At 39.0% G+C, this 16,441-nt stretch overlaps 1 protein-coding gene across 4 annotated transcripts in view; it reads left to right on the top strand.

The window, feature by feature from the left end:
• The window catches only part of c2cd3 (C2 domain containing 3 centriole elongation regulator), a 170,524-nt gene that overhangs the window by 110,329 nt on the left and 43,754 nt on the right, over positions 1 to 16,441 (top strand). For all 4 annotated transcript variants that reach the window (XM_063054448.1, XM_063054447.1, XM_063054445.1 and 1 more), the window contains 4 exons: positions 552 to 754; positions 7,664 to 7,794; positions 9,111 to 9,272; positions 11,122 to 11,336. In XM_063054448.1, coding sequence (XP_062910518.1) covers positions 552 to 754; positions 7,664 to 7,794; positions 9,111 to 9,272; positions 11,122 to 11,336 — 711 coding nt within the window. The remainder of the gene's footprint in view (positions 1 to 551; positions 755 to 7,663; positions 7,795 to 9,110; positions 9,273 to 11,121; positions 11,337 to 16,441) is intronic.

Below are 16,441 nucleotides of genomic sequence, written 5' to 3'. Positions count from 1 at the left end.
AAACTTTACATGATACTCCAGGTGCAGTCACACAACCATCTGGTATGACTGCAACATAACGTCCCAACTTCCAAACTCAGTGCCCTGACTGATGAAGGCCAGCATGCCAGACATCCTTGCCACCCTGTCTCCTTTCAGTGAACCATATTCTTGTACTTCTTAGATCCCTTTGTTCCATAACACTCTCCAGGATGTTACCATTCACTGCGAAAGTCCTACCTGGATTTGATTTTCTGAAATGAAACACTTGATGTTTATCCAAATGAATCTCCATTTGCCACTCCTCGGCCCACTTACTCAGTTGATCAAGATCCTCCTGAAATTTTTGATAACCTTTATAGTATGTGATGGAAAGAAAAGTCACTGGTTGAGTGACATTGAAGTCGATGAACTCAGATTTGAACCATAGCAATCAATGGTAAAGTTTCTTTGTAAGTTCAGATCTGTTAAGATCTATTTGGATTTGTTATATTTTACATACTCAGAAAACCTCTTTCATGGTACTATCACATTTATCAAAAGCGTAAAAATGCTTTTTTTTTGTGTCCTAGATATTGACCGAGTTATAGGATTTGCATCTGTGGATCTTTCTCCTTTATTATCTGGATTTATGTCTATTTGTGGCTGGTATAATATCACTGACTTTAGTGGCCAGTGCCAAGGACAACTTAAGGTGGCAGTTACTCCAATGGAGAATATCTGTCACCTGAGAGAGAAGCGATGGACCCCAGCACAAAAACAGCCAGCAAATGTTGTAAGTTATTTTTAATGACAGACTAAAATGTACTGCTTTGACACTAAAGCTATAAAGGGATATGACTAAAGAGAAAGGTTTCATCAGTCTATTTGTGTGAATTCAATTTTGTGAAGTTCTCAGTGCTGTTCAGAACAGTGTATCCCAACCTTTTTTAGCCCTTTCATACTTGCCAACACCCCTCTTGGGCACAATATACTTTCTAGCGCTACCATAGTGTAAAAACATGTCTACCATATACTAACATGAGTAAATAATTCTGCTTTAAATTTTTATTTATCTTTCAACCTAGCTTACACAGTACCTGTGTGCTGTACAGCAGCTTCAATATCACTATGACCCTTGAACTTGATGGTTTTCAGCAAGAGTTGAAATATCTGGTTCAAGTTGTGACAGCAAAAACCTTAAGTCCCTACATGTAACAATGTCAAAGTAGTTTCTGTTTCTTGTGAGTATGTGGTTCACTGCACTGAAGCCTTTTTCAGCGAGGTAGGAGGATGAAAATGCAATGAAGAGCAGTTTGGATCTTCTCCAAAGACCAGGAAACTTTGTATGACAATGTAGCCACATACCACAAAAGCCAACATTTTTGAAAAGCATTTTTGCTTCTTCTTCATTCTGAATTTCGGTAATTTCTTCTTGCATCTATTCTTCCTGTTCTTCTTTGCAAAGAAATGGGTTAATTACCCAGTCTGGAATTTCCAGATCATTCAAATCCTTGAATCAATTCTGAAAGTCCATCTTCAGTGACTGCAGATATAAGCAGTACTTTTCCAAATCACTATCTGTGAAAGAGAGTGCCATACTTTCCATGCAGGGGTACTGTGAGAACATTCTTCTCCCAATGTTTTGCTTATATATTTCCAATTTTCCGTTAAAAGTGGAGACTGCACTTTTTGCCTGGATTAAATTGAAATTCTCACCCTACAGTTTCACATTTAGAATGTTCATCTTGTCTGAGTATGCCACATCTCCACATAGAAGTTCAGTCTTGTTTTCCAAGCTCTTTGTCAACTTTGAGAAAGATTAAACCACAGTGTCAAAAAGATCAAAGAAACATTTTAAGCAGTAGCCTTTTGACAGCTAACGCACTTCAGTGTGTAGAAGCAAACATTCAAACTCTTCATTATTATCTTGGCATAACTGATGAAATATTCTGCTATTTAATGGATGAGGTTTAATTTTGTTGATAGCAAATTTTACAAGAGTCATGCTTGAAAAATGTTGGCTGAGGTTTCTGGCTGCGAGGTGTTGACGTTGAATTACACAATGGATTGCAGACAGACTTGGAATGTTTTTTCCAATATGGTGCTTCATATGTTGCGCAAAGAATCATGTTCCTAATCTGAATACTTTTATCCTCAATATACATTTTGAGCTCATTGTAGATTGATTCTCTGGTAATATTTGTTTTTAACTTCTTACACCTTGAGGAATCCTTGGGTTGACAGGTTTACTGACTGCCACCCTCCCCCCCAAAGAACCCTGAACATCCCCCGACGACTTCTGTTTCCCCTAACGGCCGCTTGGGACACGTAACCACCCCCTTGGGGGGCAGTATTACCCCCACTAGGAATTACTGGTTTAGAAGTTTAGATTAAGTAATCTGCTTCTAAGAAAAATTATAACCATTATGCTAAAAAATTGATTTATTTTCCATTGTAAATAGATAATTTTTATTTTTATTTATTAAATTTACTTATTCATGAAGCCCATTAAATGACAGAACTAGTCTTTTGAGATCTGAAACCCTTTCCACAACCTTAGTTGGAAATATCTGAGGAAGCATCCCATTTACTCTCAGAAAAGCAAGGGAGCTTTATGTGTATGGTTAGTTTCAGGAAGATCTCTTTGAGAATGTTAACATATGCTGCTTTTGGAATATCTGCTCAGTTCCGATGTATTGTTTGAAAAGCTTGAAAAAATTTCCTAGACTGAAACTAATATTTAGTCCTTGGCTACTTCCTGCTCTTCCTGCTCTAGATATCATTGTCAGTAACTGTTTATCATCATTGAAAGTTGATCATCTACTTGTTTAAAATTAAATGAAAGACGATCGCCTTTATAGTTTCAAAGTTAAAGGAAGTGGAAATAAATCATTCTCACCTAACTTAATTTGTATTTTTATTTATCTTTTTCTTGTCTACCTTTAATCTTGACTATACTTAATATCCTTTAAAAGTGTTGACTTCTATCTGGCATTATTTACTTTTCTGCCCTCCTGAAATGTACAATTTTCCTAATCTTTCAGTTTTATTTCTGTTTCGCAGTATTAGCCTGGCTAAAAACTTATTAGTTCTATCATCAAAGTTGCTGGTGAACGCAGCAGGCCAAGCAGCATCTGTAGGAAGAGGTGCCTACAGATCTTCCTACAGATGCTTCTTGGCCTGCTGCGTTCACCAGCAACTTTGATGTGTGTTGCTTGAATTTCCAGCATCTGCAGAATTCCTGTTGTTTTAGTTCTATCATAATAGTTATTACTATACTTATACTTTATTGTCGCCAAACAAATGATAGTAGAACGTACAATCATCACAGCGATATTTGATTCTGCGCTTCCTGCTCCCTGGATTACAAATCAATAGTAAACATTAAATATTAAAAATTTAAATTATAAATTATAGATAGAAAATAGAAAAATGGAAAGTAAGGCAGTGCAAAAAAACCGAGAAGCAGGTCCGGATATTTGGAGGGTACGGCCCAGATCCGGGTCAGGATCCGTTCAGCAGTCTTATCACAGTTGGAAAGAAGCTGTTCCCAAATCTGGCCGTACCAGTCTTCAAGCTCCTGAGCCTTTTCCTGGAGGGAAGAGGGACGAAAAGTGTGTTGGTTGGGTGGGTCGTGTCCTTGATTATCCTGGCAGCACTGCTCCGACAGCATGCGGTGTAAAGTGAGTCCAAGGACGGAAGATTGGTTTGTGTGATGTGCTGCGCCGTGTTCACGATCTTCTGCAGCTTCTTCCGGTCTTGGTCAGGACAACTTCCATACCAGGTTGTGATGCACCCTAGAAGAATGCTTTCTGTGGTGCATCTATAAAAATTAGTGAGGGTTTTAGGGGACAGGCCAAATTTCTTCAGTTTCCTCAGGAAGTAAAGGTGCTGGTGGGCCTTCTTTGCAGGGGACTATGCTTGCTTGGACCAAGTCAGGTCATTTGTGATATTGACCCCGAGGAACTTAAAGCTTTTGACTTGTTCCACTTGCGCACCACTGATGTAAATTGGGTCGTGTGTTCCACTACTCCTTCTGAAATCAACAACCAATTCCTTCGTCTTGCTGATGTTGAGGGATAGGTTATTGTCTTTGCACCATGCCACCAGGTTCTTAATTTCCTCTCTGTACTCAAACTCATCATTACCCAAGATACGGCCTACAATTACCCGAGATACTACCACAAATACAAAGGTGTTGTTAGGTTTTATCATTGAAGTTGATTAAGACTTTTTTATAATTGTAGGAATCTGTAGCACAGAATAAGACTTAAACCCACTGTATCCATGCTAGTTATTCTGTCTAATCCCACCTTCTAGCTCTTAATTCATTGTTGTGGCACTTCGAACACTCATCAATATCTTTCATGCAGCTAACAAACCAACCACAAACGTTCCCCTGCCCCATCAACAACAGGTTAAAAAAAAGCTTATTCTCCACTAATCATGTGACCATTTACTTCATAGTCCCCTATTCTTGTCTCTTGCCTAACTGCTAAGAAAAGTGGATTCTTCCTAGTTGCGCTCAGAATGTTAATACACTCGTGAAATCTTCGCACAATTTCCTCTGTCCCAAAGAAAACAATCTCAGCCTATTTAATCTTTCCTCATAGACAAATATGAGATCCGTTCATGTATTCTGTAATGATCAGTACTGTAGCTGTGGTCTAACAGTACCAACATAATTTGCTTGAGTCCTGAAAAAGACGTATGCCATGTGGACTTAAGTGTCCTTCTAGTCTTTTAGGAGGTCTGATTTTCTTTCCTTTATTGTGTGTCCAAATGCATTACTTCACAGTTCTTTAGATTGAATCCCACTTGACACCCCTTTGCCTGCCTGACTACTTTCTGCATTCAAATCAACACACACAAAATGTTGGAGGAACTCAGCAGCCCAGGCAGCATCTGTGGAAAAGAATAAACAGTTGTTGTTTTGGACTGAGTCCCTTCATCAGGACTGAGTTCCTCCAGTATTTTGTGTGTGTTGATTTAAATTTCCACTACATGCAGATTTTTCCGTGTTGGTACTTTCTGCGTTATGTAGCTTTCTTACTTACTACAAATTATAGATAAATTGTAGTTATGAAACTATACATTATATTTCATATTTTGCCAGTTTGTCATAATTACTTTGAAAAATGAATTGTGGGAACCGATATGGCATTAATATGTTTAGATTGTAGCATTGATAAAATTATGCAACTTTAAAATGTGTTTTACTACTGCATGATACACAATTTATTATTGGATTTTACATGCTGATAATATGTCAGCCTGAGTTTAGCAGTAACTTCTCTGTCAGAAAGCTCAAATACAACTCATAAGCATGCCTGATCTGGGTTGATGTTCCATGGAGTGTTGAAGAAATGCCATTCTGCTGAAGTTGGTGTATTTTAGGGGAAGATTAAGTGGAGTGTAGGTGGATGAAAAGATTTCGTGGCTTTATTTTAAAGGAAGACAGAGAAGTCCTCCATGATTTAGTAACCAATATATGTCTTTCAAGCATGGTCAGTAAACCATTATCTGCTCATTGCCTCTTTGATATTTGTGTGACTTTAGTGTCTGTAAGTTTGAACTCGTGCTTCCTGCTGTAAAGTGGTTATGGATTGAAATTTGTACCTTTGCTAGTCAGCTCTATTTTAAATTACAGCTTATTCTAGAAGTATGGCTTCGAGTTAGTCATAGCTGATTGAGTCATAACATGTATTTCCTGCATATCTGCTCTGGACCCCACCCCAGCTAGATCAACAATAGAGTCCCTTTCTCCTTGCCTTTAATACCATCACCATCCACATCCAATATATCATCCCCTGCTATTTCCACCACTTCCAAGACAATCCTAACCCCAACCCCATTCCTATCCACAGAGGCTGCTTCCTTCAGGATTCCCTGGTCTGCTTATCCCTTGCTACCCACTCCTCCCATTCCCTGACATTGTCCTCTGCAACGTAGGAGCTCTAACATCCAACTCTCCACCTCATTCTTCACCACCATCGGGGACCTAAACAACCTTTGCAGATGAGGCAGAGGTTCACCTGGTCTACCTCATTTGGTGCTGACAATGTGGAGTGTTTGGCATTGCTGAGAAAAGGGATAGGCTAGGCAACTGTTTTGTGAAGCACTCAGTCTGCAGTGACCATCCCGATCTTACACTTGCACGTCATTTTAAGTCTCCTTGCCATTTCCACACCAACCTGTCTGTCCGTAGCCTTCTCCATTTCTATGGAAAGGCCAAAAACAAATTCAAAGAACAACATTACCCATTCTGCTTGGGTAGCTTGCAACCTGATGGTGTGAACATTGAATTTTACAATTTCATATAATCCACAGCCCCCCCCCCACCCCCCGAGTTCTACAATACACACTCACCTGTCTACCTGTCTTCCGAATCAGAATCAGGTTTAATATCACTGGCATATGTTGTGAAATGTATTGTTTTGTGATACCAGTATATTGTGATACATAACAAAAACTATAAATTACAATAAGAAGTGTATTTCTATATAAAAATTAAATAAATAGTGCCAAAAGGGAGAAAATAGTGAGGTAGTGTTCATTGGGTTCATTCTACTTTTGCTCATCTCTTCTACCTTCTCTTACTGGCTCTACCTTGCATCTATCAGCCTCTGTCCCACCCTCCTTCACACTGCCATGTACTAGCATTCTTTCCTGTTCCCCACAAGTCCTGATGTAGAATCTTGACACCATTCATTGAATTACATCATTTGTCTCCAAATATGTTGCTTGACCTACTAATTTCTTCCAGTGTTCTGTTTTTTTTTGTTTTAGATTCCAACATCTGCATCTCTTTTGTCTTCTTTAGTCTTATTATACCTGAACTATTGATCTGAGGAAGTAAGCATACCTTCCATTCTAGTTCATTAAAAGGATGGATATGTTAATGCCTGTCCCTAATTGCGCATGATAAGTTGGTAGTGTGCCATCACCTGCAACCGCTGCAGTCATTCAGACCAAGGTGAACCCACAATGCAGTTAATAGGGAGTCTCAGGATGTGGAGATAGAAAAACAGAAAGTATCAGTGATACATGTCCAAGTCAAAATGGTTTGGGACTTGGAAGGATAATTGTATTAGGAGTGATCCGATGTGCCTGCTGTTCTTGACTGATAGTCAAGGTCATGTTTTGGGAAGTGCTGTCAGAATAGAATAGCTGCAGTATGATTTGTGGGAGATAAGTAAAGTTCCAGCTGTAATTTTTAATCATCAAATATAATACTTTCAAGTAATACTGTGTTTTGAGCATTATTCATTTACATCCTTGTATCCTATTCCCTTCTGCATAGCTGCAAATATTTGTATTAACATCCAGATTCCCATCTATGTACATCTCTCTTCTGTTTGTTAAGTGGTGATAAATATTCTGGCATGGCTATGAAAAGCGTTAAACTTTAAACAGTTTAGGAATAGCATTATCTGCCGAGGACGTAAGAGAGGGACTAATGAATTGCACTTGTCTGACCCTGTTTCCAGTACTCTTTGACAAAACCTTAATTACTCAAGTTCATATCATCCAGAATAACTGCAAAAATTGACTGTGCTCTGTTGTGGTGAGAAATAAGCCACAAGGATGGAATACAAAGTCATTTTTAAAGCTATAGAAGCATCATTTTAGTTTTCCCAGTATAACTGTGAGAAACAAAAAAAGCATTTAATATTATTTATTATAATATTTAACTTTATAGGCTCCTACCGTGGAACCATTGTTGTATAAGACCAGTGCCAAGTACAACTCATTCCCTAGTCACATCTCCAAATATTCAGAACAACTGATCAGTACATCTTGGAATCCTGATGCTTTCCCAGCCAGTGACAGGTTTGGAATAATGTTTTCACAGCTTCATAATTCTGGAAAATAACATTGAGACTCAACAATGCCGAGAAAATGTTGGCATGAGGGGTTAAAGGAATTAAAGAATAAACATTTCATCATGTATATACCTTTCAATGCCAATAGAAATGTGGTAACCTCTGAATTTCTTTATAGGTTAATGATTAAATTATTGACGGTATCAATATATATCCAAGATACTGTACCGTACTAGCTCATTAAGCTTATTTGTATATTGTCTTTTTTTCAGACAACTGTAATTTTGCAAGTGGAAAAATTCTTGATATATTAAATACAGGGACCAAACTGACTTTCATTGAGGGAATGCACAAGAGAAGGCAAAAAAGATTCTACTTCCCTCAGTAATCTGCTGAAGTTGTTAATATATATAAGGAGGTTCACCTGATTACATTAAAGATACCCACATTTGCCATAATATCATAAGGTACTGGAGCAGAATGAGACCATCACGGATTGGTAGGTCAACTGCTCTGCCTGTGATGCAAGGAACTACAGAACTGCATTACAGAAACCATCCTCCCCTCCACAGACTGTCTATATGTCTCGCAGCCTCAGTAAAACAGCCAGCATAATAAAAGACCCCACCTACCCCAGACATTCTCTCACCCCTCTCCCACCTGGCAGATTATACAAAAGCCTGAAAGTATGTACCACCAAGTTCAAAGACAACTTCTGCCCCGCTTTTACAAGACTATTGCATTATTTTCTGGATCAAAAAGATGTACTTTTGATCCTGACAATCAACAACGTTATGATCTTCCAACTAATTGTCTCCCTGCATTGCACTTTCTCTGTAGCTGCTACATTTAATTCTGTATTATCTTGCTTTACCGTGTACCTCCTCAGTGCACTGTGTAGTGTACTAATTTGTATGAATAGTATGCAAGACAAGCTTTTCACTTTACCTTGGTACCTATGACAATAATGAAACCAACCCCATTCAACCTCCTCTGCAGTTCAATCATGATTTCTTTTCAATCTTATTCTCCTGCTTTCTCTCAGTAAAGTGTATACCTACTGAGAGAAATCTAAAATTGGATTACTATTCCTTTTTCCACTCTTTGCATAGCTGAAGGTGAACTGGGGATTCATGTAGGCTGTGTTGTTTTTATAATAGAAATTCTGAATGAGACAGTTGATCTGGTTTTCCTATGTTTCATAAATTTGCTTGAAAGAGAAGTTTTTACTTTTTTGTCTCTTTTTATCTTTGTTATTAGAAATATTTTAGATTATTTACCATGCAAATTATGATTGAAATGCCCTTTCCTACATTTGAACAGGTCACTCAACATGGAAGTCGAAGGCTCACGCCATGGGGAGCATATGGAAAATGTCCGTAGGTTTCACCAATCCTTGCAACAGATGGAGTACAACATGCAAAATGCTGGGAACACGGAATCTCTGCCACAAACTTCACGGGCTTTACTTTTTAGTGCTCTAAGGTAACAATTTATTAATATATATTGCATGTACAAATAATATATCATATGCATATTACATTTGTATTTATTTAAAGTGTAATGATGCCATGCTTTTACTAGTTACTCTCAAACTACAGTTGAATCTTGCTGTTGTCTGTGCAACATGTTCAGGGGATGAGCCTTCTTTAAATTACATTAAGTATTAGGTTAAATTTTATTCTTTATTCATTCTCTTGGTAGAACTATATAATTCAGTCCACTAGCCATTCACATTAACATGAAGATCACAAGAAAGGTGCAATCCCATGTAGGAAACTATCATTCCAATTCTCTTCTAGTGATTCACTCTTGATGTTCCCAACAATAGCGTTAGCATAATGCTACTACAGCACTATCAGTCTGCGTTCAATTCCGTCACTGTCTGTAAGAAGTTTGTATGTTCTCCCCATGACCACATGGACTTCTTCCAAGTGTTACAGTTTCTTCCCACATTCCAAAGATGTGGTATCTAGTAGGTTAATTGGCCACATGATAAAAACAAGAGATTCTGCAGATGTTGGAAATCCAGAGCAACACACATAAAATGCTTGAGGAACTCAGCAGGTCAGGTAACATCTATAGAGAAGAAAAAACCGTCGATGTTTCAGGCCAAGACCCTTCATCAGGACTGACAAAGAGTCTTGGCCCGAAATGTTGACTGGTTATTTCTCTCCACAGATGCTGCTTGACCTGCTGAGTTCCTCAAGCATTTTATGTGTGTGTATTGGTCACTTAGGTATAATCAGGTAGCAGGGGCTTGTTGGGCCAGAAGGGCTTGTTACTGTAATGTATCTCTAAATAAAATAAAATGAAATAAAAATAAATAAAATTACCGAGGAATGTACCTCTGAATATTCAGTATGTTGGTATGCTTGGCGATTGCCCTAGACTGATGGCACCTCTGTTAGAATTTCTTGTATTCAGAACTCAATTGGCCAAATGGCCTACTTCTGCTCCTATATCTTAAGAGAAACATGGAAGGTGCATATTTACAAACTTTCATTTTGACGCTGATTTGCATCAAAATACTCATACAGGAAATGGAACCATCTCCATTTATGGACAGATGGAGGCAATTTGTTGTAACTAATATACTATATTGGTTTTTCCATATTGGAATCCAAAGCATCATTATCATTTGGTGCCATTTTGCCTCTAAACAGAGTTTATCCTTCAACCACCTGAAATTTCCTGTTAATTTTATTAGTATAGGTAAAAAATTGTCAATCAAGACTGAAATAAAACATTTTGGCCTTTAATTACCATTTTACACCTGGAATTAAACTTTGAAATCTTTATTTAAAAACAGGCAAAGTGACCTAGAAATTCCAAACACAGGAATTGTGCTTTTAGGTAAATTACCATTGGATTGCAAGAATGCTTGTATAATATGTAGTGTTTCATTGGGTGTAATAGTAGGCTAACTCATGGGTTCTGGTGTATTTTAGTAGGAAAAGGATTATTTATTGGTTCCCCATTACATTGATCAGCATTTCAGAGGACAATTATTAAGCTCTATTACTATTTGGAAAAATGGTAAGCCTTTGTAATTGTTTTCTTTCCTCACTTATATTAAAAGTGACCATAACAAATGGTTGCAGTGAGTAATTCAGTTATACAATGGCTGATTAGCAGCCCCAACTTGACATTTCTGGCCAGTTCCTATTTCTCCCTATTGTTTTATTATCTGTTAAATTGAAACACAAGGGAAAGCGATTGTAAGTACTTATAAATTATTAAGTGATGGCCTGATAATATCATAATCATTTAAAGCCATTTTTCATGATATTTGAAATAGTGCGTGTTCATATATTTTTATTTTGATGTGTAGGAGAAATCTCAATGAGTTGGATGATATTCAAAAATATTTCAGTCAGAAGCTGTCTACAGCTCCATTCTTGCACATGACTAGTACCATCCCACAACAAAGGGCAAATGTTGCTGATATAAATTTTCACCATGGATCACCAAATAGCATTGATAATGAACAGCATCTTTTGGAAATTTCAAATGAACGGATCCACAAATATCACAATGTCATTAGTGGTGAGTAAAAGGCCATTTCTTTTGATTATTCTTTATTTTTCATTATTTGCGAACTAATTTCACAGATTTTAACTTTTAATCGGTTTCAACTTTCTGACTTAAATCTAAATTTACTGCCATTTTCTATGCACCTAAATGTTCTGAATACTAAAATAAACATGAGAATTATGAATAATATATCCTCATTAGACCTCTTACTCAAACATTATTATTTCACATAAGGCTAACAAATCTAGTCAATGAGATTTCACAATTAGCAACAGGTCTTTCGAGGACCAAACACCAATAAAAAAAAATCTTGAATAGAAAATATTTTTTAACAACTGGAAATATACATGCATTGAAGAGGAATTAGCCTTTGTTTTGTAATCAAAGTTGATTTACATATCCTTATTCTAGGGTGATGGTAAAGTCATCAGTACACTTGTACACTAACTTAATGATGATAAGGCTAATGATAGGGCAAGATTGCAGTCAACAGGATGAGTTTCAATGTAAAAGGCAGATAAAATTGAGAAGGGTGAATGCAGGACTGAAGGTGTTATATTTGCATGCGCGCAGTATACAGAAGAAGGTTGATGAACTTGTAGCACAGTATGACATTGTGGGCATCATTGATTCATAGCTGAAAGAAAATTATATCTGGGAGCTTAACGTCCAAGGATGCACATTGTGTCAAAAGGGCAGGCAGGTAGGCAGGGAGGGTGCGTGGCTCTGTTCGTAAAAAATGTAATCAGATCACTAGAAAGAGTTGACATAGGGTCGGAAGATATTGAATCGTTGTGGGTAGAGCTAAGGAACTGCAAGGGTAAAAAGACCCTGGTGGGAGTTATGTAGAGACTGCCAAACGTGGTCTACAAATTACAACAGCAGATAAAAAATGCACGGCAAAAGGGCAATTTTACAATAGTTATGGGGGATTTCAATATGTAAATAGATCGGGGAAAATCAGGTTGGTGCTGGATCCCAAGAGAGGAATGTTGAAAGGCCTAGATAGACTGGATGTGGAGAAAGTGTTTCCTACAGCGGGGGAGGCTAGGACCAAAGAGTGCAGTCTCAGATTAGAGGGTGTCCATTTAGAGCAGAGATGAGGAGGAATTTTTTTTAGCCAGAGAGTGGTGAACCTGTGGTATTCATTGCCACAGGCAGTTGTGGATGCCAGGGCATTGGCTGTATTAGGGCAGAAGTTGATAGGTTCCTGATTAGTCAGGGTGTGAAAGGTTATGGAAAGAAGTCAGCGGAATGAGATTGAGAGGGACAGTCGATCAGGCATGAGGAAATGGTGAACCAGACTCGATGAGCTGAATGGCCTAATTCTGCTCCTATCTCTTAGGGTAATAAGGTCTTATATTCATCATTTCGCCAATCTGAAGCAATCCAATACAGATTCATCCAATACCATCTTTTAATGATTTAACTTTGATTTATCATTAAACTAAAAAAAAATTGCAGTGCCTGTGACTGTGTGTGCTTGCCCTGATTTCTGTTATTAATTACAACACTACTATTTTTCTTCAGCACAATCAACCGTGTACATTTTTAACTCACTTGAACTTTCACAAGCTGATACCACTGCAAAGCACTTTAAAGCAGTTTAAATGTCTCTCATTTCTTTCCCTATCATATGAGATTCTGTGAGGGCTCCAACGTGAGAAATTCTATAAGGATGGTTCCCTTCATAGTGAAATGTACAGACCCCATTTCCAGAAAAGTTGGGATATTTTCCAAAATGCAATAAAAACAATAATCTGTGATACGTTAATTCACGTGAACCTTTATTTAACTGACAAAAGTACAAAGAAAAGATTTTCAATAGTTTTACTGACCAACTTATCACATGGATGAACTAAAGATCGCATGGATGAACTACAACAATTGTTCATCCCAGTTTGGCAAAAGAATAAATCAAGGAAGGTAGTGCACCTGTGGCTGACAAGGGAAATTAGGGATAGTATCAATTCCAAAGAAGAAGCATACAAATTAGCCAGAGAAAGTGGCTCACCTGAGGACTGGGAGAAATTCAGAGTCCAGCAGAGGAGGACAAAGGGCTTAATTAGGAAGGGGAAAAAAGATCATGAGAGAAAACTGGCCGGGAACATAAAAACAGACTGTAAAAGCTTTTATAGATATGCAAAAAGGAAAAGACTGGTAAAGACAAATGTAGATCCCCTACAGACAGAAACAGGTGAATTGATAATGGGGAGCCAGGGCATGGCAGACCAATTGAATAACTACTTTGGTTCTGTCTTCACTAAGGAGGACATAAATAATCTTCCGGAAATAGTGGGGGACAGAGGGTCCGGTCAGATGGAGGAACTGAGGGAAATACATGTTAGTAGGGAAGTGGTGTGAGGTAAATTGAAGGGATTAAAGGCAGATAAATCCCCAGGGCCAGATGGCCTGCATCCCAGAGTGCTTAAGGAAGTAGCCCAAAAAATAGTGGATGCATTAGTGATAATTTTTCAAAACTCGTTAGATTCTGGACTAGTTCCTGAGGATTGGAGGGTGGCTAATGTAACCCCACTTTTTAAAAAAGGAGGGAGAGAGAAACAGGGGAATTATAGACCGGTTAGCCTAAGGTCGGTGGTGGGGAAAATGCTAGAGTCAGTTATCAAAGATGTGATAACAGCACATTTGGAAAGCGGTGAAATCATCGGATAAAGACAGCATGGATTTGTGAAAGGAAAATCATGTCTGACGAATCTCATAGAATTTTTTGAGGATATAACTTGTAGAGTGGATAGGGGAGAACCAGTGGATGTGGTATATTTGGATTTTCAAAAGGCTTTTGACAAGGTCCCACACAGGAGATTAGAGTGCAAACTTAAAGCACACGGTATTGGGGGTAAGTTATTGATGTGGATAGAGAATTGGTTAGCAGACAGGAAGCAAAGAGTGGGAATAAACGAGACCTTTTCAGAATGGCAGGCAGTGACTAGTGGGGTACTGCAAGGTTCAGTGCTGGGACCCCAGTTGTTTACAATATATATTAATGACTTAGATGAGGGAATTAAATGCAGCATCTCCAAGTTTGTGGATGACACGAAGCTGGGTGGCAGTGTTAGCTGTGAGGAGGATGCTAAAAGGATGCAAGGTGACTTGGATAGATTAGGTGAGTGGGCAAATTCATGGCGGATGCAATTTAATGTGGATAAATGTGAGGTTATCCACTTTGGTGGCAGAAACAGGAAAACAGATTATTATCTGAATGGTGGCCAGTTAGGAAAAGGGGAGGTGCAACGAGACCTGGGTGTCTTTATACACCAGTCATTGAAAGTGGGCATGCAGGTACAGCAGGTGGTGAAAAAGGCGAATGGTATGCTGGCATTCAGAGCAAGAGGATTCGAGTACAGTAGCAGGGAGGTACTACTGCAGTTGTACAAGGCCTTGGTGAGACCACCCCTGGAGTATTGTGTGCAGTTTTGGTCCCCTAATCTGAGGAAAGACATCCTTGCCATAGAGGGAGTACAAAGAAGGTTCACCAGATTGATTCCTGGGATGGCAGGACTTTCATATGATGAAAGACTGGATCAACTAGGCTTATACTCGTTGGAATTTAGAAGACTGAGGGGGGATCTTATTGAAACGTATAAAATCCTAAAGGGATTGGACAGACTAGATGCAGGAAGATTGTTCCCAATCTTGGGGAAGTCCAGAACGAGGGGTCACAGTTTGAGGATAAAAGGGAAGCCTTTTAGGACCGAGATTAGGAAAAACTTCTTCACACAGAGAGTAGTGAACCTGTGGAATTCTCTGCCACAGGAAACAGTTGAGGCCAGTTCACTGGCTATATTTAAGAGGGAGTTAGATATGGCCCTTGTGGCTAAAGGGATCAGGGGTATGGAGGGAAGGCTGGTACAGGGTTCTGAGTTGGATGATCAGCCATGATCATACTGAATGGCAGTGCAGACTCGAAGGGCCGAATGGCCTACTCTTGCACCTATTTTCTATGTTTCTATGTATTTTGTAAATATACACAAATGTAGAATTTGATGGCTGCAACACACTCAACAAAAGTTGGGACAGAGTTAAAATAAGATTGAAAAGTGCACAGAATATTCAAGTAACACCGGTTTGGAAGACTCCATATTAAGCAGGCTAATTGGTAGCAGGTGAGGTATCATGACTGGGTATAAAAGTAGCGTCCATCAAAGGCTCAGTCTTTGCAAGCAAGGATGGGTCGTGGCTCACCCCTTTGTGCCAAAATTCGTGAGAGAATTGTTAGTCAGTTCAAAAGGAACATTTCTCAACGCAAGATTGCAGAGAATTTAGGTCTTTCAACATCTACAGTACATAATATTGTGAAAAGATTCAGAGAACTCAGAGACATCTCAGTGCATAAAGGGCAAGGTCGGAAACCACTATTGAATGCGTGTGATCTTCGAGCCCTCAGGCGGCACTGCCTAAGCCGTCATGCTACTGTGACAATTATAGCCACCTGGGCTCGGGAGTACTTCGGAAAACCATTGTCACTCAACACAGTCCGTCGCTGCATCCAGAAATACAACTTGAAACTGTATTACGCAAGGAGGAAGCCATACATCGACTCTATGCAGAAACGCCGGCGAGTTCTCTGGGCCCGAGCTCATCTCAGATGGACTGAAAGACTGTGGAACCATTTGCTGTGGTCAGATGAGTCCACATTTCAGCTAGTTATCGGAAAAAACGGGCGTCGAGTTCTCCGTGCCAAAGATGAAAACGACCATCCAGATTGTTATCAGCGAAAGGTGCAAAAGCCAGCATCTGTGATGGTATGGGGGTGCATCAGTGCCCACGGCATGGGTGAGTTGCATGTATGTGAAGGTACCATTGACTCTGAGGCGTATATTAGGATTTTAGAGAGACATATGTTGCCATCAAGGCGACATCTCTTCCCAGTACGTCCATGCTTATTTCAGCAGGACAATGCCAGACCACATTCTGCACGGGCTACAACAGCGTGGCTTTGTAGACACAGAGTGTGTGTGCTTGACTGGCCTCCTGCCAGTCTAGATCTATCTCCTATTGAAAATATATGGCACATCATGAAGAGGAGAATCAGACAACAGAGACCATGGACTGTTGAGCAGCTGAAGTCTTATATCAAGCAAGAATGGGCAAAATTT

This window comes from Mobula hypostoma, chromosome 7 (genome assembly GCF_963921235.1).
Source record: "Mobula hypostoma chromosome 7, sMobHyp1.1, whole genome shotgun sequence".
Taxonomy (NCBI): domain Eukaryota; kingdom Metazoa; phylum Chordata; class Chondrichthyes; order Myliobatiformes; family Myliobatidae; genus Mobula; species Mobula hypostoma.
The sequence above is the reverse complement of the archived record's forward strand: the minus strand, read 5'-3'. Positions and strand labels throughout refer to the sequence as shown.